At 33.1% G+C, this 24,332-nt stretch overlaps 2 protein-coding genes across 7 annotated transcripts; both read right to left on the bottom strand.

Moving 5' to 3' along the window:
- Positions 1 to 3,173: 3,173 nt before the first annotated feature.
- On the bottom strand, positions 3,174 to 6,722 carry LOC136230206 (serine/threonine-protein kinase 54-like). 6 transcript variants are annotated; one of them, XR_010689303.1, is made up of 8 exons: positions 6,182 to 6,721; positions 5,614 to 6,093; positions 5,387 to 5,508; positions 4,931 to 5,097; positions 4,659 to 4,833; positions 4,429 to 4,563; positions 3,407 to 3,666; positions 3,174 to 3,293 (listed from the first exon to the last, which is right to left on the bottom strand). XR_010689303.1 is itself a non-coding variant. In XM_066019190.1 (8 exons), the coding sequence occupies exons 2-8, from the start codon at positions 5,825 to 5,827 to the stop codon at positions 3,268 to 3,270; spliced, it is 978 nt and encodes a 325-aa protein (XP_065875262.1). In that variant the 5' UTR covers positions 5,828 to 6,093; positions 6,182 to 6,721; the 3' UTR covers positions 3,261 to 3,267. The 6 variants fall into 6 exon arrangements, 5 of the variants coding, with proteins under 5 accessions (XP_065875262.1, XP_065875263.1, XP_065875260.1 ...); XM_066019190.1 differs by having other exon boundaries at positions 3,261 to 3,293; positions 3,528 to 3,666; XM_066019191.1 differs by lacking the exon at positions 3,174 to 3,293 and having other exon boundaries at positions 3,327 to 3,666; positions 5,387 to 5,442; positions 6,182 to 6,722.
- A 1,350-nt stretch (positions 6,723 to 8,072) lies between these two features.
- LOC136229014 (uncharacterized) lies at positions 8,073 to 13,984 on the bottom strand. Its single transcript, XM_066017552.1, has 20 exons — positions 13,813 to 13,984; positions 13,604 to 13,714; positions 12,688 to 12,725; positions 12,588 to 12,610; positions 11,807 to 11,913; positions 11,671 to 11,722; positions 11,502 to 11,592; positions 10,914 to 11,004; positions 10,701 to 10,739; positions 10,557 to 10,624; positions 10,409 to 10,471; positions 10,258 to 10,313; positions 10,106 to 10,179; positions 9,915 to 10,007; positions 9,718 to 9,819; positions 9,502 to 9,582; positions 9,328 to 9,419; positions 9,193 to 9,208; positions 8,600 to 8,710; positions 8,073 to 8,496 (listed from the first exon to the last, which is right to left on the bottom strand). Exons 1-20 carry the CDS (start codon positions 13,963 to 13,965, stop codon positions 8,383 to 8,385), a joined length of 1,575 nt encoding a protein of 524 aa, XP_065873624.1. The 5' UTR covers positions 13,966 to 13,984; the 3' UTR covers positions 8,073 to 8,382.
- Positions 13,985 to 24,332: the final 10,348 nt, after the last annotated feature.

Raw genomic sequence — 24,332 nt, 5'->3', positions numbered from 1 at the left:
GTTAGGTAAAAACTAGGAGATTAATAAATTATTTACCGATATATATACAAACACATATATTTCCAAATTGTACACACTAACAATTCATTCTTTTTCTTTAAAAAAAAAAAAAAACAATTCATCCTTTTATGCTGAAGGGAGACTAGTAAATAACCAAAAATAACACTTGTTGATAATTTTTCTTAGATTTTGCCTATATTCTTGTTGAAGGAAGGAATCTATGTGTAGCAAGATTAAGTGAATATTTAAAATTGTTGTCATTTTATTTTTATCTATTCATACATAATTAAAAAAAGGAAAAGATTCTTCCAGAGTCTCAGTATCTAGAAGTGTATGATAACCAAAGCCCAATACTATAGAGAAAATTAAGCCACACTATTCAATCCAAGTGGTTAATGATGCACATTACTATGATGATTTTATTTGTGTGGATCATTATTATCAATAGCAATAATTTATTAAATGAATTGTTTTACTTTATAAGTTTCAATTGATTGGCTGGAGTTATTAGATTATAAGTATAGGATTGTTTTTAACTATTGATATTCTTTCGGGAGGAGTATGGGCTAATGAAGCATGAATATCATATTGGAATTGAGACCCCAAGGAAGTTTGGGCATTTATTACATGGATCATATTTGTAGGGTTTTTTCATACTTGAACAAAAAAGAAAGTTGGAAGGTTTAAATTCCATGATTATTGCTTCTTGGTTTTCTTATAATTTGTATATGCTATTTTGGAGTTAATTTATTAGGAATAGGACTACATATTGTGTTTTGATTCATAAAAAAAAGGAATAGGACTACATAGTATGGTTCATTTACATTACCAATTAAATGATATAGTCTAAATAGATACTATCATTACTGTTTAGACAATTAGACATCCAACCGGTAATTGAAGGACCCAATTACAAGAGTAGAGTTCTACCAACTAAGCTATATCTTTCTAGCAAATTGAATTACATAAGATAAAATCTTTTTTCTTTTTAGCTAATTTAATGCAAAAGTGGAGCATGCATAAAGGAATTAGATGCTTTTTCTATTCGTGCAACTGGGCCATACTAGACTTGAACTCAATACCTCGTACGTAAAGTAAATCATCGCACCTACGATTCAACCAATTAGAAGAGAATCAATAGATTCCTTTTCGAGAGTGATTCGTCCTTTTTTACCGCAATATACAATTCCTTGTTGTATTGTGCTCTCTAAGTGTGTGTTTTCTCCCCTTCTTCCTTATCATGACAATTTTTTTTGAAATAACGTTGATAAGAAGAAATAAGAAGGCATTAAGAGACTCTCCTGGTTCCACCTTAGATACTCTAAGATCCCTTTTCAAATCTCCTCCCATTTCAAAGAGATAGATAAATAGACACATTCCATTGCACTGATCGAGGGGGTCGAAGATCAAGAAGTGAATTTTGTATAAACTAAGAATTCTTTTTATCGTTATATCTAATCTCCTGATCCTTGAAAAAAGGATAGAGAATTTTCACCTCCTTCCTTTTGACTAATCTAACAAACATTTGAACTTGGTAAAAAAAATGGTTGAATAATTAAAAAATGAGATTATTTAGGAATACAATTGCACATTGAATTTTTTTTATAGTAGATCCACAATTAAAACAGTATTTGCGATTGTTCCATAAGAAATGAAACAAAAGACTGGGTAGAACTATGACAATCATTATATGAGGCCTACCCAATGCTAGATGCAGCGGCCTATAATAGATCAATATGAACATCATGAGTTGTCTTGTAATAAAACCTTTTATTGTTGGTACATTTTTGTGTGTGTGTGGGGTAAATGGGATTTCACATGTAACATGATTTATGACCAACAAGGCACGTCATAACCCACCACAAGAGAAAAACCCATATGGATCTGCCACACGCTAGAGTGTCCAAATCTATTTCCTGATGAGGGGCCAAGCCTAAGTATATTTTTATCCTTTTTTTCAAAGTCTTGAAATCTCACACACACTTTCTCTCTAATAACTCTCTGACTTGACTGCTAGAGTGTATACAATGGATAGCTCTCGAAGTAGGTGCCGTTCATCTAGAAGGCTTACACCGAACATTCTCGATACCTCATCATTTAGCGCGGTGAGCGATGTGGCACGTTTTATAAATTCGCTATGGAGAATAACATTTGCAAATTCCACTATAATACCAACTTTTTCTACACCATATTAATAAGGTAGGAAAACATAAAAACACTACACAAGAACTGCATACCTGAACTTTTCCCTAATATTGAGGATATCAACTCACATTTTACCAATTTAGCTGATTTTTGGGCATATATTTTTTCGAATAAATCTATCTCTAACTCTGCTGTTGCGACAGTTATCTACTAGGATATATGGCGTAATTATAATCAGCTTGTTTGGAGTAACTCTTCTCGACGGAAGTAATTTTTAGCGTATCCACCGCTTTTGTATCTTGGTGGAACCAATATCATACCCATTAACCTATTGCTTCTACTGCCCCAGCTCGACAACTAGTTGGTCACCCCTGTCCCTGGTTCGCTTATTTATAATGTCGATTTTGATGTGTTTTCACTATCTCAACATGTTGGATATGGTTTCATCTTGAGAAACTTTATTGGATTTGTGTTTGCTGCAAATGGTAGGCTTAAGGTCTTAGTGCGGGAAGTTTTAAGTTGGCTGAAAGCAAATGAGTTTCAAGATGTCTTCGGTCAGATTCTAGTTCAACCTATCAATGATCAAGAGGATTTGCTCTTTATGTTTGGTTTAATTGATCAAGAGGATTCGATCTTTATGTCTGTTTTAATTTGTTAGTCGATTTATAAATCATGTAGCTCATACTTTAACTAGGTTGACTGATTCTGAGTCAGATAGTAGAGCTTGGAGTGTTGTTTCTCCTCTTTTTCTTGTTTCTATTTTGAGAGTTGATCAATAATATCATTTCCTCTCTTCTAATTTTTCTTTTAATCCTAATGTCATAAATGTAAATATTATGTTTATGTCTTCTGCACCATTATGTTTATGTCTTCTGCACCAGTGGCATATCAATTGATTCAAAAGAAAATTTAATTTTTTTTTTCTTTTTGATTTCATAATAGATTTGGAAAAAAATGTCTTTAAATTCTATCAAATATTTGGATTTTTTAATCCAAGACATGAAACACACGGATAATATTTTTTTCCACGCATACATGCAAATGTAATATACTACTGATTAGTGATAACATGACGTAAATGAACAGAAATAACAGGATTCATGATTAATAAGATACCTCCGTTCAACCCTCAATTGTAGATACTAGACCTGAAATTTGACGATAAACAACTTTGTTATTGCACAATTTCAAAATTGATAACATTTAACACTTAAATTTCAATTTTTACATTTTACCATCAACTTGTTTTGGAAAAACTTACTACTTTACATAAGAAATCAGTACAGGCATTGAAGAAACCTAATTTGGATATTTTCAGTGTCTGGAAAAGCTCCAGCAGAAGCAACCTCTAGGCTGTTGTTGAAGAGGAGTCATACCTTTACCTGTGGATACATCAATGCCCTCTAACATTGAGACAACCTCCTCCATCTCTGGTCTTTTATTTGGGTCTTTGTCCCAGCAACTTTTCATCACTTTTGCCACTGACTTCGGACAACATTTTGGTACTTCTGGTCTCAGATCCTGCAATTTTTTTCGCAAAATATTTCACTTCAGCTCCTACATTTCTTATCTTCCTAATCAATGGTCTTATGGGCATAATTGACTCTTATAACACAATTGTTGGAAAGTGATAAGAGCTAAAGGTGTAATATTGAAAACAAAGAAAGGATCTCCAGCATTATTCCACGTCACGTGGAAGGAAATAAGATCCGCTATCCGAGTAAGACACGATGAAGGAAGTTGAATGAAAAGGATCCACCATCCCATCTCGTTCAATGTACATCCGCCATCGTGTCCACTCTGAACCGTCGCAGAAGAAACCAAGGGACGCAGAGAACTGACGCCGCATTAGTTAGTAATTAATGCACTTAGATGATACTTAACAGCTATTATAAGCATTAATGACGTGATTGTTCAGATATAGCACCATTAATGATAAAAGGTTACTAAAATCCATATAAATACCTTGACTCCAAGATATTCAGGTATGCACACTAAACCTTCTAAACTTTTGTTAATTATTCTTATTATTCTCAAATCCTATATTAACTTTGGCATTGATATCTGAGCGTCTCCCGCCGATCCGAACGACACCTCAGAAGGAAGATATTCCAGCCAAGAAAATTCACACTATTATCAAGTATAATAAATTAGAATAAAACTGGTTGATTAGGATCGGTTGCTGTTAGCTTTTTCGGAAGGAAAATCAACAAATTTCTATAGGCTACCAATAACAATAAACATTAGATATAAATAACTGTAAATAGGTCCTAAAAGTATTACCCCATAAACAACCGCAGATGTGGCTTGAGAGAAGTTATGATTTGGGTATGGCATTTCACAGCAGTAGATCTCCCACAAGCAAATTCCAAAGCTATATACATCACATTTCCTGTTGTAAGGTTCATTGAAAAAGACCTGTGTATATTATAATATCAAAATTAGCTATTAGTATTCACCAGCTTTAAATTCCTGAAAGGAAGGATTTATAATTATAAAATAGAACACAATACCTCTGGTGCCATGTAACCATATGAGCCAGTACAACCAGTCATTTCATTAGGAATTAAAGCTTGGAATCTAGCAACTCCAAAATCACTTATTTTGATTGTTAGATTCTCATCAAGCAGCATGCTTTCTGTCTTCACACTCCTGTGTACAATATTCTTGGAATGGAGGTAACTTAAACTGCAGGAAATTAAGAAAAACACCAAAATAGTTGATTAGTAAGAATCTTTTTTCATAGGCTAATAAAAAAACTGAAATCTCAGGAATAGGAGCCAACCCTCTTGCAAGATCTAGAGCTAGTTGCATGACAGTCTTGAAATTGAGCTTTCTTTTGTGGTTGTTTATGAGATAGGATTTGAGAGTACCTCCACTTTCATATTCAGAAACAATACAACACATATCAGCTTCACTTCCATCCAAGGTACCAGCTATACCTCCAATAAACTGCATGCAAAAAACAACCATAACTTGAGTATTTAATTGTCTATATATTTTAAAGACTTCAATGTGTAACTGTTATGGAACCAATTGAACTAAAATCTCAAGCTTACGGAGTGTACTACACAGGCCCATCTCAGAGTGTGTTTTTAATTTCACAAATTAATGGGGTTGCAGGCACTCGAACCAAACGGTCGAGGAGGCTCTGATACCATGTCATGAAATCAATTGCAAATCATATGTCTTATATGAATCTTTTGACAGTAACAATTGAGCCACAGTTGTGTGTTTTTACCTTACAAACATTAGGATGGGTCAGGTTTTTCCAAACAGAAACCTCTTGCTTGAATGCTTTCCTCAATAAAACGATTTCAGCCTTTGTCATATTATCTTCGTCACCCCATTCAAGAAACTTAACTGACAAAAGTAAAAAAAATATATATATATATATATATATATATATATATATATAGGAAACACAACTCAGAAATAAAATAATCAGATTATAGAAATTCTAATAACCTGTAACATCTTGGTCGTCATAGACTCCTTTGTAAACAAAACCATGAATCCGTCGACCAAAGAATTGTTTAATTGTTAGTTTATGAGGATCTAATTCCCATTCTTCCTTGACATTGCCTTTGGCATTGCTAGTTTCATATGCCTTCTTCTTTCGTGTGATCCACAATCGGTCAAGATACCCATCCCATGATTCCAAACTATTAGAATCAATCATGATTGCACTAGTGTTACTATGCTTTACCTTTATTGAACTTTTCAAGACTGTATAACAATGATTTTTTTTTTTTATAAAATATATATAGTTATAGTTTCCTATTCCTTTTCCGAAACTGATCAAGATTATAAAATTTTATTAATTATACGTGATCTACTGTTATTGTTTAGGAAAGCTATTTCCCTATTAGCAAAAGGAGAGAGCCATTATCCTGGCAATTTCGGATAAATAGGAAATCAGAAGGAGATGCTAAAATTTTGAATCACCTGCACTGACACAAAATATTTGATTCAACAACAAAAACCAGTGGATGTAAGAGAAATTCAAAGAAAAAAGAAGATTCAACGCAGTTACTCTTCAATCTGAAGATAGCGGCTTTTATCGTACTGCATAGAACTCGGTGAAATCCGGATTGTGTTTGAACCCACAATTGTATGCAGACTTGGAGGTTTTCTACTGCCATGAATCGCTGCATTCTCTCTAACAATCGATCGTAATCTCTAAATGATTTGATTTTGTTAGATTAGCCTAATGCATGTTCTTTTTGGTTTTACAAGTGTCGCTATTGGACTCAGATCCAACAAAAACATTCCATACAGGAATGCGATGAAAGATCCATTGATGATCCACTTGTCTTTGGACTTTGGTATTTTTTAGAAAATCCTAAATTTGCCACGTATACCTGCCACCTGTCTTATTGACAGCTAAACCGTTGTGGCGCGTTTTAACATCTAAAATTAAATTAGAATCTCTTTTTTTCTTTTTTTTCCCCAACATTCATCTTATTTTCTGATAAAAAAAAATGGCAAAAAGCATCCTGAGGCCCTGATCTTTCATTGTTTGGTGCATTAAGCTCTCGATCTTTCATTTAGACACATTAAGGCCCTGATCTTTCATTGTTTGGTGCATTAAGCCCCTCGATCTTTCATTTAGACACATTGACCCCTTGATCTTTTATAAATAGGTGTATTAGGTCCTTTTATAAATCAATTCATATATGGGTGTATTAAGAGCATGTTTGATTCAACTATTAGCTAGTAGATCCTGATCTTTCATTGTTTGGTGCATTAAGCCCTCAATCTTTCATTTAGACACATTAAGGCCCTGATCTTTCATTGTTTGGTGCATTAAGCCCTCGATCTTTCATTTAGACACATTGACCCCTTGATCTTTTATAAATAGGTGTATTAGGTCCTTTTATAAATCAATTCATATATGAGTGTATTAAGAGCATGTTTGGTTCAACTGTTAACTAGTAGATGTTGTTGTTGTAGTAAGCTGTTTGTTATTAATTATTTAATTATTAGTGTTTGGTAAAATTATACTGAACTGCTACTGTTAGTATATATTTATTTCTAATATGGGCATGTTTTAAATTAGGGTCCGTTTGTTTTATCTGCTGTTTGTTGTTGCTGTTTGCTGTTTCCTGTTACAGTTTGCTGTTTGAAAAGGCTGCTATTCCAAAAAGCAGGGATTCCCTGCTTTTATAAAAAGCTACTTTTCGGCTCCAAAAGGCAAACAGGAGGTGTCTAACCAAAAACCTTAAACTCTCCTTTTCAAAGTGAAAAGGCAAACAGGAGGTCGAAAAGCAGCTACCAAACACCCCCTTAATCTGCAAATAAATTATAAAATAAAAAATATATTATACAAATTAATAAAAATAAATTATATAAAGAATAAAAAATAAAAAATTTATTGAACGCAACAAAACTTTGTTTTTCGATAATTTTGCTCTAGAAATAAAAAATAATGTAAAAAAGGAAACACATTTTGTGGAAATAAGAATGATAATTTTGTCAATACCAAGTAACTACAAACAACTATCCATGAAAAGCTCCAAAATGCTGCAGTGTCCAGAGAAAATACTAAACGCTGCGGTTATATAAACCTAACCAAACGATATGTTTACTGCGGTTTGGAGTAAAACGCTAATAATTAAACAACTAATAACAAACAGCCTACTACAACCGCAAACAACAAACAGCAACAACAACATCTATTAGCTAACAGTTGAACCAAACAGGCCCTTAATACACCCATATATGAACTAATTTACAAAAGGACCTAATACACCCATATATGAAAGATCAATGGCTCAATGTGTCTAAATGAAAGATCGAAGGATTAATGCACCAAACAATGAAAGATCAGGGCTCAATGTGTCTAAATGAAAGATCGAATGCTTAATACACCAAACAATGAAAGATCAAGGCCCTCAGGATGCTTTTTGCCAAAAAAGATCATATGATCAACACAAAACACATGAATGAAACTACATTAATTGCAATATGCGTACAATTGTCCGTATGTGAGAGAAACATGTACACATAAGCAGGGATTTACATGTAAATGAAGAAAAAGGGTAAGAAGATCTGGATTTATACATTTGCTGATTCACAAACTTAGTTTTTAATTTTTTTTTTTTTTTTTTTTTTTGTTTTTCCTTAACAATTAATACCAACATAGTATGTATAAATTCTAAATAGAGCCACACATGTGTAGGTCAAGCAGTATAGCGAGATTGGTGATGTCTACAATAGAGAGCCATACAGAGCTCAGTGAAGTAAAAGTTTGCGTTGTTTCTTCTTTTCAGGTGTAGCATGTACCTGTGCCTTCATTCCATATGTCTTCTCCTGAAAGTTCTCAAAGGCTTCAGACACAGCTTCAACCTGTATTATATATGATAAATTCATACATCAATTACTTGATTCAAACCCTGTGACTAGTATGCTGATAATGATTTTCTTATACTAAGTAGTATTTTTCACAAACCAGTTCAGGCTTCTTGGCATACACCCTCACAATCTTGTCTTGATAAAAAGAAGGCAGCAAGTGACTGATGAGATTATCTTGTATTGAGAATTTACCTTCGCTCTCATAATCCTGACAAAAACACTAGCCATATTAGTCTTCAAAAATATATCTATACTTCTCAAAACCCCTAAATTATTCAGTTTTAACACTAGAACACTAAATTGAATTTTCAATTTAGGCAAATTTACTCGTATCAGGTGGGCTTGATGATATATTATATTATAGGTTTAACAGTAAGAGCAGGAGCAAATTTCCATAATATGACAAAGAGTTGTGACTAGCGTTTGATGTACAGTGGCATTTTTCTTGTATTCTTCAATATTCAGCAATGAAATAAAAAAAGAACTATTTTATTACTCTGCAACACCATGTAATTTTTCTTTTAAGAAAAGAAAAAAAGTGATTCCATCAATCCAAATATTTGCCTCAATTCCAGTCCATCTATCAAATAATATTTACTGTATTAAATTTACTTGCAATTACTTGTAGCCTTGAAAAGGAGTGCAAGGATAAAAGAACTGAAAAGAAAGAGCAGTGGAAGTGATAAGTACCTTGAAAAAATTGACGCTGCATGCCAGATTACATGCAAAGAAGAGAAAATTGTCAGATAAAAGATTTGAAGATGCAAATCTATCGAAGAAATTTACACCAACAAGCATTGTTGTGTCTTTCCTCATATCATTTACCTATCCAGTGGATTATTTCTTCCACGAGTCAAATCAATCTTTGTAATGCTCACAGCGACATCTTCCTCTTTCAGCGTACTGTGATTACTTCTCTGGTAAAAAAACCACAATTTTGAGATAATGTTTCTACTTCTCTGGGTTAACGAAATAGTAGTATGGTATATCTTTTGGAACCTGGGAGCAAACAATGTCCTGCGGGGTGATGTCTTTGAAGTGCTCAAACTGGTCTTTTGGAACAGAGAACTCATTACAGAACTGCAGACATAATGTATTTTGCCTTAGACTTTATGACATAAATGCATGTTGAGAAGATCCACAGCAGTTATGTTAACAAGTTACTGTAACACACAATAAAAAGAACTCTTCCTTTCAAGATAAAATGCCAATTACCTGGTATAGATCTCTTCTCCTAATCCGGAGGATTAATTCTTTTGCTTCTTTGAGCTCCTTGCTGGAATTAGTTTCAATAGATTTCAGTATAGAGTCGTCTAACTGCATTTGTCAAAAGAATAACATTAGTAATCTAAAAGAAAGGAGACTTGGAGAATAAATAGATTCAATTGGCATTTATGCAAGTAAAAAGAAACCTTCCAAAACTCATCTGGGTCATGAATTGCATCTGAAATTCCAAGATAACTATTCGCTTTAGTCAAAGCATCAACAACCATGAGTTCTATAGCCTGATAAGAAATGAAAATCTGTCAACCCAATTGTGTCATCATTTGGATAACATCATGGCTACTTATTTCCTCAAAAAAACGAAAAAAAAAATCTGCACCTTTACTTTTGCATGCGTATAGACTGTTCGGTGCATGTCAGCACGAGTAGTAAATAACTTGTGGACAGTAAGATCTGACAATGACATGAGTTATAAGCTAAAAATCATGCAAGTTGCTAGCAAAACCAAGATAAAGACAGTCAGGTACTGACAATCTTTGGCACGGAAGCATATCTCATCCCCTACAACACGCATCGTATCCATTAACCTGGATTGGCAAACATAAGATGCAACAGACCAGATCTGTGTTTGAATTCAGATTGCATCATAAAGGACAACAGATAATTGAGGACTTATACATACCTCTTAAACTCAAAACCACACCCCAATCCACAAGCCCGGGTGTCGCGAACAATGTAATCAAACCTGAGAAGGAAATTTGATAGTCAATCTGCATAGAGTAATGCCAAAGAGAAAAGGAACAAATAGTAGAAAAATTGAGATAGCTTACTTGTCTACATCTATTCCATTTCTACCATTTGCAACGATATCATATAAAAATTTCTTTTTATTTGCAGTCTATATCAGAAGAAATTTTAGTTAGACAAAAGTTAGAAACTCGAGAAAATAAAAAAGTAACACAGACAAGGCTTACTCTATGATGACCATGTTCAGTGCTAGCAACTACCATCTCCTGCAACAAGAATAAAGAATTGGATTGCAAATGATTATTCACCTAGAAAAAAAAAATATAACAATAAAAAGATCTTAAAACTATCATATCATGTCAACGATGGGATAATAGAATTCTCAAAGTGTCAAATGGTTTTAGTGAAGGTTAGAAATAACAAAAGATAAAATAAACAACCTTTGCTTTCTTTAGGCATTCGGGATCTATGTCAATGTGATGCGAGTCTACAATGTAGTCAATCATTTTTATGGACATATCCTCATGAGACCTGAAAAACAAGATAAAAAGAATCTTCTGATGAGAAGAGTCATATTAAGATTTTGGCTCAAGGAAAGACCCAAGCCTATAAAAAGAATTTGTCATGGACACGAAAAATTAGTGTTCTTTGATGATTTAACAAACAATATTTTACAAAATAGGAAAAAAAAAAAAATTTTGTTAAGTAGTTGGAAGAGCCTCGTTACTTCTGCAATTAATATTGCAAAGTATTAAAAAAGATTGAAGATAGTTTAAAATGGCCGTACTCACTAAAATTACACTTAGAATCTGGAGTAGCTTAGTTCAGTAAATTACTTTTCAGGTTTCCAAATTCAAGGTAACAGATAAATGTCAATAAAATATTTTAACTTAACTCCTTTACTAGCTTCACCATTGATGACATTAGATGCTGAGGTGTAAAATTCGAACTTAATACCCATGGAGTCACTATGGCCCAATGGAAAAAATAAACTACATCCTATATGAGATCAAATGCAGCATAGTTACCATTTCTTTTCATAGCTCTTATTAAACTGGGGCAGGAAATCGCGTTCAAACAAGTGGCTGAATGGCCCATGTCCAACATCATGCAAGAGTCCTAAACAGAATTGAAAAGAAATACATTGGCTGAAAACAACAAAGCTTTTGCAAAGAATTATTAAAAGCAAGAGCATACCTGCAAGTTTCACTGTCTTTATATCCATCTCATCAATATCAAGCTCAAAGCCCTGTATGGGTCATGAAGATCTTAGTAAACCATTCCAGTTATTATGAATAACAATGAGAATTACCAAACAGAGGACATGTCCTACTTGGTGATTTTTGATTGTGTGAACCGCCTCACTGGCCAGCCAATATACTCCTAGTGAGTGCTCAAAACGAGAATGTACAGCTCCCGGATAAACCATATATGTTAAACCTGCAGTTGATTATATGTTGGTTCACTCACTAGACTTGATTAAGGAGAATGTTATATGAACCACACATTCATGCAGCACAAAGCCATGAACATTTGTAGCCATCTTACCAAATAACAACTACTAGCTAATTAGAACCCAAATATGAAATGTTGACAAGCTAAACTAATTAAAGTGGATAGAATTTTTTCTATTTCATCAAACAAAAAAAATGTAATATTCACTTAGTTATAGTCAACAATAAGTCAACCACAGTATACACAAAAAAAATTCAGTAAATAATCACCAATTAAGTTTTATAATATATAACAGATCCAAATTTTTAAGATCCAGAAAATGATAATCATTGTTTAAAGCAGTTCTCTTCTCCCAGTTAGAATCAATAAAGAAAATAATGTCAAAGAATTAACTAGGCAGGAGTGGTGGTGCTTTCATAGGTTGGAAACTAACCGTTCCCAAATCCAGAGAACAGAGATGAGAATTTTAATGCATATATACCATTAGAAAAGCCAAATACGAAATGAGATAAAGGCCATCATCATCAGCATCAAGTCTAATGCAAGTACAACAAAAATTTAAAATATCTTGTAAATTACCAACGAGAATTATTGCTTGAACAACTAGATAATTCTACAACTCTTAACTGATATCATCTCTAGAAAGGATAAACACTCACCAAGTTGCTTTAAGTCACGAAGTCTGCAACATACAGTAACTTTGTCAGATTAGAGTCTGAGTTATGAAACTGAAGAGAAAAATTACTGAATCAAACTTGCCTCTGAAACTGCTCTGTGTCAACAAACTTTAGAAAGATCTGAAATAATACACCAAAAAGTCATTATATCTAGCTCTCACATTACATGCTCCCCCTATAATACTTGTTTAACTGAAAAAAGTTGGAGGTACAATTTCTGAGATCATAAGAAATTCTACGAACACATTAAGAGATGCGGCATATCATCAATTGAGAGAGTTTCAAGTTCAGATTTCTAGTTAAGGAACTCCAGGCCGGACCAGACGTATATATCATATGAAAGTTGAAACGAGGCTATAACATTAAAAAGGAAATTAATACGACAAGTTTTAACAACGATTTTAACCACATAAACTAGACAGAGAACCGTGATGAATATGAAGATCTTGAGTATATTAAGAGTCGAAAATTATTAGCGAAAAAAACTTAGAACGCTTCAACTAATTATCAGCTAACTAGACAGGCAAACAGAAACCGATATATTAGTGCAAAAACTTAGAAGACTTCCGCTGACGCTCAATTGAATACTGTATGTTTCTTCATCTCTTCTTCCTCCACATAACAATCTATTTCTGATTCTTCTATATTGTCCTTTTCCTGTTCCTTAATCATACATAGTTCATTAATCCTCCATTATATCTTGTTTCTTAATCCTCTTTGCAGATGGAAAACATGCATGCCTTACAATGTACTTCCCTATTTGATTCAATGCTTCTTCCTTATTCAAAATCAACAAAATTCCTTATTCAGTTACGGCCAGTTCAGACTCAGGTAAACGACATTCATTTTACTTAAAAAAAAATCACTGGCAAGAAGAATTCGAGTAATGAATCAGTAGGCAGTTCTCGTTTCTCACAACTCCAAGCACACAAACGAGAACAGAAAATTCAAAGACAGAACAGCAAATAGAAGTGAAAATTGAAGAAGAAAAAATATACCGGGTCCAGATAGATGTTGCCATGGACGTTATCACGAACCTGCTTCGAGAATCTGCGATCCTGGTAAGAAGCAGAGCAGGAGTGCTCTTTGGACGAAGTTCCCATGGTAAGCTGAGAGAACAATGATTAGAGAATAGAAATGAAAGATGTACAGCAGAAATCTAGGGTTTGAACAAAGAGAAAGAGAAGAAGGTTGAAAAAGCAGTTACTGATAGCTGAAGAGGGAAGGTCTGAATATATATACAGGATACATGGAGGAAAGAGAGAATATGGTGAGGAAGTGATGCCGCCAACAGAGCGATTATGCTCGTCGAGTGAGCGCGTGGAGGACACGAGCCAATAGTATGGAGTGGATCGTCCATGTTCTGTTGCCGTTTTGGTTGCCCCTTCAATTTGTTCATAATTAACGTTTAAACACGTAATAACATCTGAACTTTATAACAATAATTAACGTTTAAAATTTTAAAATCACCGATTCATTATTTACACGGGTAATTTACTAGATGTTATTTTTTTCATAACTATTTCTATCAAATTAAATATTTTTAACCTTTATTTTTTTTTTTTTTTGAGAAGTAATACTCTTGGATTTACTCCTTGTTTATTTGGAAGCGATTTAATGAAGGTAAATCGGAGTAATTGAAGGTTAAATATTACATTAACCTTGTTTGGAAGTTGTTTTTAGAGAGTAAATGAAGGGTTAATAAAAGTTAAATGTTTACTTCCTTTAACCTATAAACTCTAACATTCAAATTGGGAGGTTAATGGAAGTAACGTAAAGTCCATTAAAAAATTTATTTCTGCAGAATAAATTTAACCTTACTTTCCCTATATATTTGAACTACCAAACGAAGTTAAACTTCTAACTCTCATTTGCATTCTATAAACTACCAAACAATGTTTAATATTTTTAACTTTCATTTCCATCACTTCCCTTTATTTTCCATTACCTCCTTTAACTCTCACCCCATTAACCTCTAAACTTTCAAACAAATCTTTAGACTCTTTGACTTCATATATCTCCAACTTCTCGATCATTGAATTCTGCAAGAATTTCTCAAACTTTCAACCCGTATATCCACATGTTAAGCTAATTCTGGTGGACGGTAACTTCCACTTTAGTCATCTCTAACTCAGATAATAGATTTGAAGTAGAGAAAGTAAGAATTTTTTTTATTGTTCGTAAATTATTAATTGGGTTTGCATTATGAGAACTCATTTGTAGTTCTCATTTTATGATTTGGTTCTCATTTTATGATATATGTTCGCATTTTATGTAATGAGAACTCATTTGAGGTTCTCGTTTTATGATTTATCATGTTTGCGAACCTATGTCATATTTACAAACCATTAAATTTACTTTAAACATTCAAAATTACAATAGAAGATGGGTTGAAAAAAATACGAGGTTGAAGAAATTTACTCTAACATTCAGAATTTACTTCTACTTATTTTTTTATTGTTCTTTGTTTCTGTTTTTATTTTATTCGTTGTTCTTAGATTGAAACATGGACTTTTAGAATGTCGTTTACTCTTTTTTACTTTAAATTGACTATTAAATTGTAAAAATGTACGCGTGTATACTTTATATATATACATTTTATTTGTGCTAATATGATTAAATCAAACCATATTCTTAACCATTAGAATAATGTTTCATTTACATATTTATAATATCTAATATCATATATATTATAATCTAATTTATATTTCAATATATATTTTTTTAAATATCTAATATGATAAATATTTATTATTTGATTTATATTTCAATCAATTAACACATAATCTCTTATTAAATGATGCCCTTATTGGTATAAATTATTCGGCTTGGGCTGAACTGGATTTTAATATAATTAAGTTACGGCTCACTCAAACTCAATTCATCATTGATGTATTTATGCTTGAATATAGATAACTGTTATATATATATATATATTCCAAGCAACCCCGAAAGTGCACTCTAACCAGACTTTATAAACGTGCGATCCTATAGGTCCATCTAATCTCGGTAGTGGGTCTGAAAGATACTTTCACCCCACAAGTTATAGACGGACTCTAACAAGTTGTTATGACAACCCAAATTAGATTAGATATCTCATATTTAAAGAACGAGAACCTAATAGTAACTTGGAGGTCATCTTTGCTAATTGATATTAAGTCCAGCATGAGGCACGATGTTATCGCCCTCTTCTAGTGCTCGGACCTAAGGGTGTAAGCGAGCCGAGCCGAGCCGAGCCGAACCTTAAGTAGGTTCGATATTGGATCGTTAATATCTCGAGTTGAGTCCTCTTGAACCGAGCTTTGACCGAATATGACCGAGCTTTGACCAATCCGAGCTTTTATCGAGCTTCTAACGAGCTTTAACCAAATTCATCATACATGCATAGAATAAGTAGCGTAGAAAATGAAAAAGCCTTATAACATACTCCATATAAGTTTAAAATATTTATAAAGAAAAACAATCATGTTATTATTGAGCTTCCATAATAGTAGATGGTACTTATGGTCGGAGAACACAAACTCGTAGAAAAATTCAAACAATAAAATATATATTAAAGTTTGTAATGTATTTTATTCCTTATCAAAACCTAATGTCTAGTTAAAGACTCAAATGTCTGAGTTTTTTTGTGCTATTTTTTTTATGGGTTAAATCTTATTTGAGTTGTGAATTGTGATGAAAACTAATAATAATTAATGATATATATATATTAATTCAAAATAATCGAGCCTGCTCGCGAGCTTTGGAGCCGAACCTAAGAAAGCTCGGACTCAGCCCGCTAGTGCTCGAACCGATCCCAAACTCGAGTCGAGCCCTATCGAGCTGAGCTCGAATAGTTTACGAACAATCAAGGCTCGTTTATACCCTTACTCGGACCCTTCTTGATCTCTAAGTGAACTAATAAGATCAAATGAGCAATAACTCTGATTGCCTCATTCGGGTCTGGTCACACACTTCTCAACTTCACTAATCAAATGGTTGATGATATCTCCTCTTTCATAGGAGAGTAGCAATCCTCATGTTTCACTCATGGTTTCTAAGCATGATTTAGAGCATACCTAATCATCTCATACTTGGTACCAAGTCACGGACCCGTTGGAGAAATGATCTAAGCATAATGTGTCTCATCTAGGCCCCATAGTGACTTTGGATCAAAGGACTTACCTGCGAGTATTACATAAGAACCATCTATGACACTGTAACCATGTGATATTCTCATAGCGGATCGATCCAGTGTATATTGTTTCATAAACTCATATGCCCTTAACTGACATGTAATGTCTATGGCCAATGAAACACCATCAACAGGCAAAGCACATACTAGTCTTTAGTTGATCATCGTTCCCAATACGATAACAGACTAGCGATGTTTTAGAATAGTATGTTTTAGAAACACCATCAACAGGCAAATCACATAACGTGTCTCATCTAGGCCCCATAGTGACTTTGGATCAAAGGACTTACCTGTGAGTATTACATAAGAACCATCTATGACACTGTAACCATATGATATTCTCATAGCGGATCGATCCAGTGTAAATTGTTTCATCAACTCATATGCCCTTAAATGACATGTAATGTCTATGACCAATGAAACACCATCAACAGGCAAAACACATACTAGTCTTTAGTTGATCATCGTTCCCAAGACGATAACATACTAGCGATGTTTTAGAATAGTATATTTTCGTCTTAAGGTTTCACTTGCTCGGGTCCTTAACCCATCAAACATGAGCATTTAACTGATCTTAGATACTCTATAACGTAGATTTGCACAAAAGAATCAACAATATAGATTATTGCCTTATAAGACTAGTACCATATATATATATAAAATAATGTCTTCAAATAACCTCACATTTTTCACAAGCAACACAACCTCACAATCTCAAACAAAAATGTCTTCAAATAGTAGTGCATAATTCGAGGAATAGAGAGATCTAAATTCTTCAAGAGGATGAACAATTGGATCTCCATTTCCTTGAAAAATCACAATTATAAGCACCCCAATCTTCTGAACCTCGATGGAGAAAATATATGAAATGTGATCGTGAAGCCGCTGCAGAATGTGTGTATAATGACTACTTCTCAAGGAAGAGATATTCGCAATGGGGAATCATATAAATCAACGCCTTTTGGCCCCAGTTCATGATTTTATGGCTGTTGTGCTTAAGCGTATACCATATGATGGGCCCCAGTTCATGATTTCTTGGCCTTCAGAAGTTGCAGCTTCAGAAATAGACATTTCAATTTCAGACCTTGCAGCAGGATTCGAACCTACGTAGAAAAACTTCAACAAATTTACAGTCTGCCGCTTTTGACCACTCGGCCACGAAGACCAAAGCGAGTAGAGAGTAGGAATTTTCGATCAAAGATAAGGTTTATAGGTTGCAGGATGGATATTGACACAAAGATAAGGTTTACGGAAGGACAAGAAAGGGGGGCAACATCTTATTCTTTTCGCGAGAACTTCCAGATCAGAAAAGCATTTGGAACACTGAACTAATTTATTCAGGTAAAGTATTTTATAGATGATTCCGAATGGAGTAGAAATTTGTTCCAACATATAGCAGATGACTTGGTGAATCACACATCATATTTCCAATAGAGGGTTGACCCCGCAAAAAGAAACAGTCTGTCTCCACTATAAAATGCAGTGTAGTTATGCGTATACTTGCGCATGGATCCGTTGATGATGCTTTTGATATTCATCAAAATTAGCGAGTGCACGACTTCAAGTTGTATGTAGACAACTTTCTTGTTGTTATTAAGGTGTATGTACATGTGTATAGGAAAAGGCCTAATGAAATTGATGTACAACATTTGATTTAGATGCACGAGGAATATCATGAGTTTTTTTTGGAATGCTTGGTAGTCTTGATTGCATGCATGAGGCACGAAAAAATTGTCCAATTGCATAGAAATGTCAATACACCTGAGGAGATTATGGGCATTCGACAGTCATACTTAAAGTAGTTGGTTCAATATATGTTTACATATAGCACACATATTTTGGTATTGTTGGGTCGAACAACGACTTTAGTGTTTTGAGCATATCCAATTTGTTCCAAGATAACTTATGAGAAATAGCTCCAACAATTCAATTTACTGTTAACAACAAGACGTACAAACATGAGATACTACCTAATGGATGGTATATATCTTGAATGAGCCGCTTTAGTGAAAAGCTTTCCACATGCCAATGATCACTACGACGATAACTACTTCAGACGACGGTTCAAAACCGTTGTCCCGAAAAAAATTAAACTGTCGTAGGCTCATTGCTGTTTGATGGTACTTTAGACGATGGTCGCGTTATGTCATCCCTAATAGCTTCACAAACATGCTTATGTGCATTCTGTCATCTTCCTTATGTTACAATGATGGAATTATTAATAACAACCATCATATTATTTATATTTTAATGATAGTTCTTTTATTTAACTCGTCACTGAAGTGAGTGAAGCACTGACTTTTATAAATATGATATGACATATGTTATGTTTGAATTTCTCAATATAATGTATTCGTATGATAGTTTGTTTATTGTTTTCTGTCAAAGTATGAACATTTAGATGACAATATATTTATTTATATGTATCATGTGATAGAATGTCACATGCCGTTTTTATTAAATAAGATCTCAAGAAAATTAGTCCTATGTGACTATTTTAGATTATTAGAAAAGAGTTGTTGTTTTCTTTTCTGTCATTGTAACATATTCGTATGACAGTATTTCAGAAATTCTTTATCGTGTTACACATTTTAAGATGACATTCTTTTTATATTGACACTCATTTGATGTCATATTAGACGACTTATTTTTGACTTCAGTGTGTCGTATATAACATGTACATATAACCTCTTTCATGAATCTGTACATATAACCATTGCAGTACTAGTATAATACAACAAAGCTAAAATATCGAAATAAATCTTATATACTAGTGTTGTTAACATATCGAAATAAACAAATACAACAAAGCTAAAATATCGAAAGGGGGACAACATCTTATACAATACTGCCAATGGTTAGAGATAGAGTCGCTCCTAGGCATGGGTAGGAGGGACTTATGTCCTAGGCCAAGAAAGAAAAGGGCCAAAAATAACATTTTTATAAAAAAGATATATAAAATTTAAATTTCAAAAGATGTGACGACAACAATCCTAGCTCTAAATAATCACAGTACACATTCACGGTCTAAAAATAATTTTTTTTCATATGAAGTTCGATATTTTTATTAGATTCATTAGATGAAAGTACAATAAGAAAATGGTAAGGAATAAATCTTCACATAAGTAAATACAAGATCCATGAATTGATGAAAATAACTACAAAAAGCAAAAAAAAAAAAAAAAAAAAACTCATAAAAGGTATAAAAACACAAAACTATAATAAAACATATACTTTTGTAAATATGAATCTGTAAAAACATCTACAATCCAAATTTAATCTTTGAGGTCATTCTAAATATTCGGACCTGAGTCATTTTTTTTTACAACCACGTATATTTATTGATCAACTGGCAAAATAAACTGTTTCCACTCTTGCTAAAAAAACAAACATAAACAGTATAATAGTAGAGAGAAGTAACAATAATAAAAAATAATAAAAAACACATAAACATAACCCAGTGGGAGAAAGAAGAAGGAAGACAAACTTCCTTCGTCCTTCTCAAAATAGCTCAACAAAATAGGAAAGTTTGTATATTTGATAAAAAAAAGGTAATGCTATTCGTCGCCCCTATTTTCCTTACCGTCGCCTCCTGTTTGACATTTTTGCCCTTTTCATTTTTCATTCAAAAAAATGAAATTCTCTCAACCCGAAGAACAAAACGAAGAAAAATCATGCCTCCAAAACAATGAAAAATACTTGAACATCTAAGTTTCGTATTAACCAATAATCTGAAATTTAACGAATTTAACTTAAAACGAATTTTTTTTTTTGGTTGAATTTACTCTAAACAGGTAGCCCATACGGTCCGGTCCATGGACCGATCGTATGAACTACCAGTTTTGCCTAGGCAAAATCGGGTAGCCTACCCCGTTTTACCTAGGCAAAACGGGTAGGCTACCCGATTAGCCTACCCGTTTTGCCTGAGTAAAATGGGGTAGGCTACCCGATTTTGCCTAGGCAAAACTGGTAGGCTACCCGTTTTACCTAGGAAAAACGGATTTATTTTTTTTTAATTATAATAAATATTAAAAATTAATTGGACGCCTCAATACGTATTTTTTATTTCCAACTTATCTATACGTTTTTTATCCAATCAATACATAATTTATCAATAATTGAATTTACGTTCTAAAAGGTAAATAAATATAATTTACCAAATAAAAATTAATTGGACACTTCAATACCGTATTTTTTATTTCCGATCAATAATTTATCTATACGTTTTTTCTATCAAATCAATACATAATTTATCTATTTTTAATATTTATTATAATTAAAAAAAAAATAAATCCGTTTTTCTAAAGGAAAACGGGTAGCCTACCAGTTTTGTCTAGGCAAAATCGGGTAGCCTACCCCGTTTTACCCAGGCAAAACGGGTAGGCTACCCGATTTTGCGCAAAATCGGGTAGCCTACCCGTTTTGCCTGGGTAAAACGGGGTAGGCTACCCGATTTTGCCTAGGCAAAACTAGTAGTTCATACGGTCGGTCCATGGACCGGACCGTATAGGCTACCCGTTTAGAGTAAATTCAACCAAAAAAAAAAGTTCGTTTCAAGTTAAATTCGTTAAATTTCAGATTATTGGTTAATACGAAACTTAGATGTTCAAGTATTTTTCATTATTTTGGAGGCATGATTTTTCTTCGTTTTGTTCTTCGGGGTTGAGAGAATTTCATTTTTTTGAATGAAAAATGAAAAGGGCAAAAATGTCAAACAGGAGGCGACGGTAAGGAAAATAGGGGCGACGAATAGCAATCCATAAAAAAAATGGAAAAAGAAGAGGAGAAGAACACGGGTGGAGGGTTTTTTTTTCCTGCAACTTCTTGTCTAAATTTAATCCATTATTGCTAAATGTAAAAAAAAAAAATTCATTTTAAAGCAATTTTCCTTTTTTATATAATTGATTTTATGTGTACTTAATTATTAAGTCTCTCATTTTCAACTTGCGTTTAGGGGTGTTCAAAAACCGAATCGCATCGAAATAACCGACCGAACCGATGAATTTCGGTTTTTTCGGTTCAGTTTTCGGTCTATTAGGTTCGGTTTCAGTTTTAATTTTATAATATTTCGGTAATTTCGGTCGGTTCGGTTTTTAAATCAAAACTACCGAATTAACCGAACAGACCGAAATAAATTAAATATAATTAGAAATTAGATTTATTATATAATTAGTGTATGTCATTTATTGTTCTCAGTTATATTTGATTTAGAATTATATTATTAGAATCTTTGTTGAGCATGATAGTTTTTGGATTGTCCGTAACTGATTATATTATTGGTCTATTTAATGTTTGTCTTCCAATTTAGTACAACTATACACTAATTCATATTTGGAATTAAGATTGATTTTATTTCTATATAAAATTTCTATGTTTTTTTTATTTCTATTCTTTTTTCTTTCAATCCAAAAATAAAAATTGTTGTATATATAAGTAAATATTCAACAACATCATTAACGTTGTAATATTAACCTTACATAAAAATAGTTGTTAATGAAATTTTTTAATATAAGGAAATCGAATAACCGAACCGAACCAACCGAAATAATTCGGTCGGTTCGGTTATTTATTATTATTTGGTTAGGTTCGGTTTTTATTTTGAAGCTATTCGGTTTTTGGTTATTTTGGTCCGGTTTTCAGACCGAACTGACCGATGAACACCCCTACTTGCGCTTCTAGGCATCGAAAATAGGCTTGGTAACCATATGTTTGCACATTCACATAGTTTTTTTTTCATATAATAATTCAAAGGATCACATAGTCTTTTTTTGTTCATATATTTGCACATATGAGTTTTTTTTTTTTTTTTAGATTTTGAGAATGATAGTTGAAGATTCGAAAGAATTTCCTCTCCGACAAGTGTGTGTATCATTTATTTTTGGAATATAAAAATCGCTAGGAAGAATAATTAATTGTATTTGTTGTTGTCTAGTTATGGTTACAATTTAATCCAATTTAATTTTGTGGCTATCATTTGTTCTTAAACACTTCCTTTCGCCTTGGAATGCAAACTTGAAATGATGGTTGATAGACGGTAAAATAATATATAATAAATAAAGAAAAAAGAAACTTGAAATGATTGGATATGCTGATTTTTGCCGTTTACGCAAATTATTGTTCAGTCAAATAGCAGATGTACAAAGCTGTACGGAAAGGTAATATTTCTCTTTCATTGCATGATTAACTATATAGTATACACCTTTCAAAAAAAAAAAAAAAAACTATATAGTATACACAAGTTAAGTGTTGAAATGAAAATTGTAATACATGGAAGACGCAATAGATTGCGGCTTCAACACAACATATTGATATCACAACCCCACCAAAAATACATGGGAATAACTATAGAATGTACTTTATGGATTGGCGGAGGTACACTATGGGTGCGGTTTGCATTCCCCGCTGCCAGTCACAGTCCGTCTACGGTGAATACAAAACCGTTACATTAGGGGACCAATTTTATACCTACGTATTGAAAAAAAAAAATCATGCTATCTTGACAGCTCCAATCTCAATTTTTCGAAGATAAGGGGGCCAAAATCATCCCTGGAAAGGGGATATCTCAATTTTTCGAAGATAAGGGGATTCCGACGCACGAGACTGCTCCTCTGTCTCTGCCCCTTCTGCTTTAACTCAGTCATGCAATTTCATCCATTGGGAGTGGAGGTGACAAAAGTATACGCAACCCGATTATATAGACACGAAATCAACACATAGTTTTAGTATTTAGATTTAACTTAGTAGATATTATGTCATTTTTGAATTGACACTCACTTTTTCGTTTATTAGGTTATAGTTGACATGTTAACTCAAAAATTGCTCGAAATGATACAAATATTTAAAATTATTGTTATATTCTAACAAATTTTTATATGTAAATTACAATTATTACTTATAAATACGATTCAAACCTCATATATATTGTTACAAGTCAATCTTAATAGAGATAGTAAAAATAAAATGTGACATGTAAACACCTTACATTATATCCCCCAATATGATATTATATTAGCAGACTTTTGGATAGTTAATGTTAACATATTAATCCAAAGATGACATTAAATTTTTAAAATATTACTATTTATATGACTAAAAAACACGATAAAAAATCAACAATAACCCGATTAGGTTACATAATTATGGCATAATAGTTCCTCCATCGCGATCGCTCATTTGTTGGAAAGCGTTGCACTGTAAGTTAGCAACTGAGGATATGTTATGCCAACGCGGAATGATACTAGCGTCGAGATGTAGTCTATGCGGAACTGCTATAGAGACACAGGATCATCTATTGATACAGTGTATTTTTGCACGCCAAATTTGGAAATCACTAGAGGAGGCTTTTTTAACTTACCTGGGCACACCGCAAACAGTTGCTCAATTATTTCAACGGGCTAATGATTTACATTTCAGTTCGCAGGTCAAGCCATTATGGCAAAGTGCAGTGATTCATGCTATTTAGGTAATCTGGAAGGTAAGAAATAACTATATATTCAATGATGTATCGGTTGATATCTCATTCACTCTACGACTTATTTGGAAAGGAGTGCGGG

The sequence above is a fragment of the Euphorbia lathyris genome, chromosome 5, assembly GCF_963576675.1.
Source record: "Euphorbia lathyris chromosome 5, ddEupLath1.1, whole genome shotgun sequence".
Taxonomy (NCBI): Eukaryota; Viridiplantae; Streptophyta; class Magnoliopsida; order Malpighiales; family Euphorbiaceae; genus Euphorbia; species Euphorbia lathyris.
This window is presented reverse-complemented; position numbering and strand designations above follow the sequence as displayed.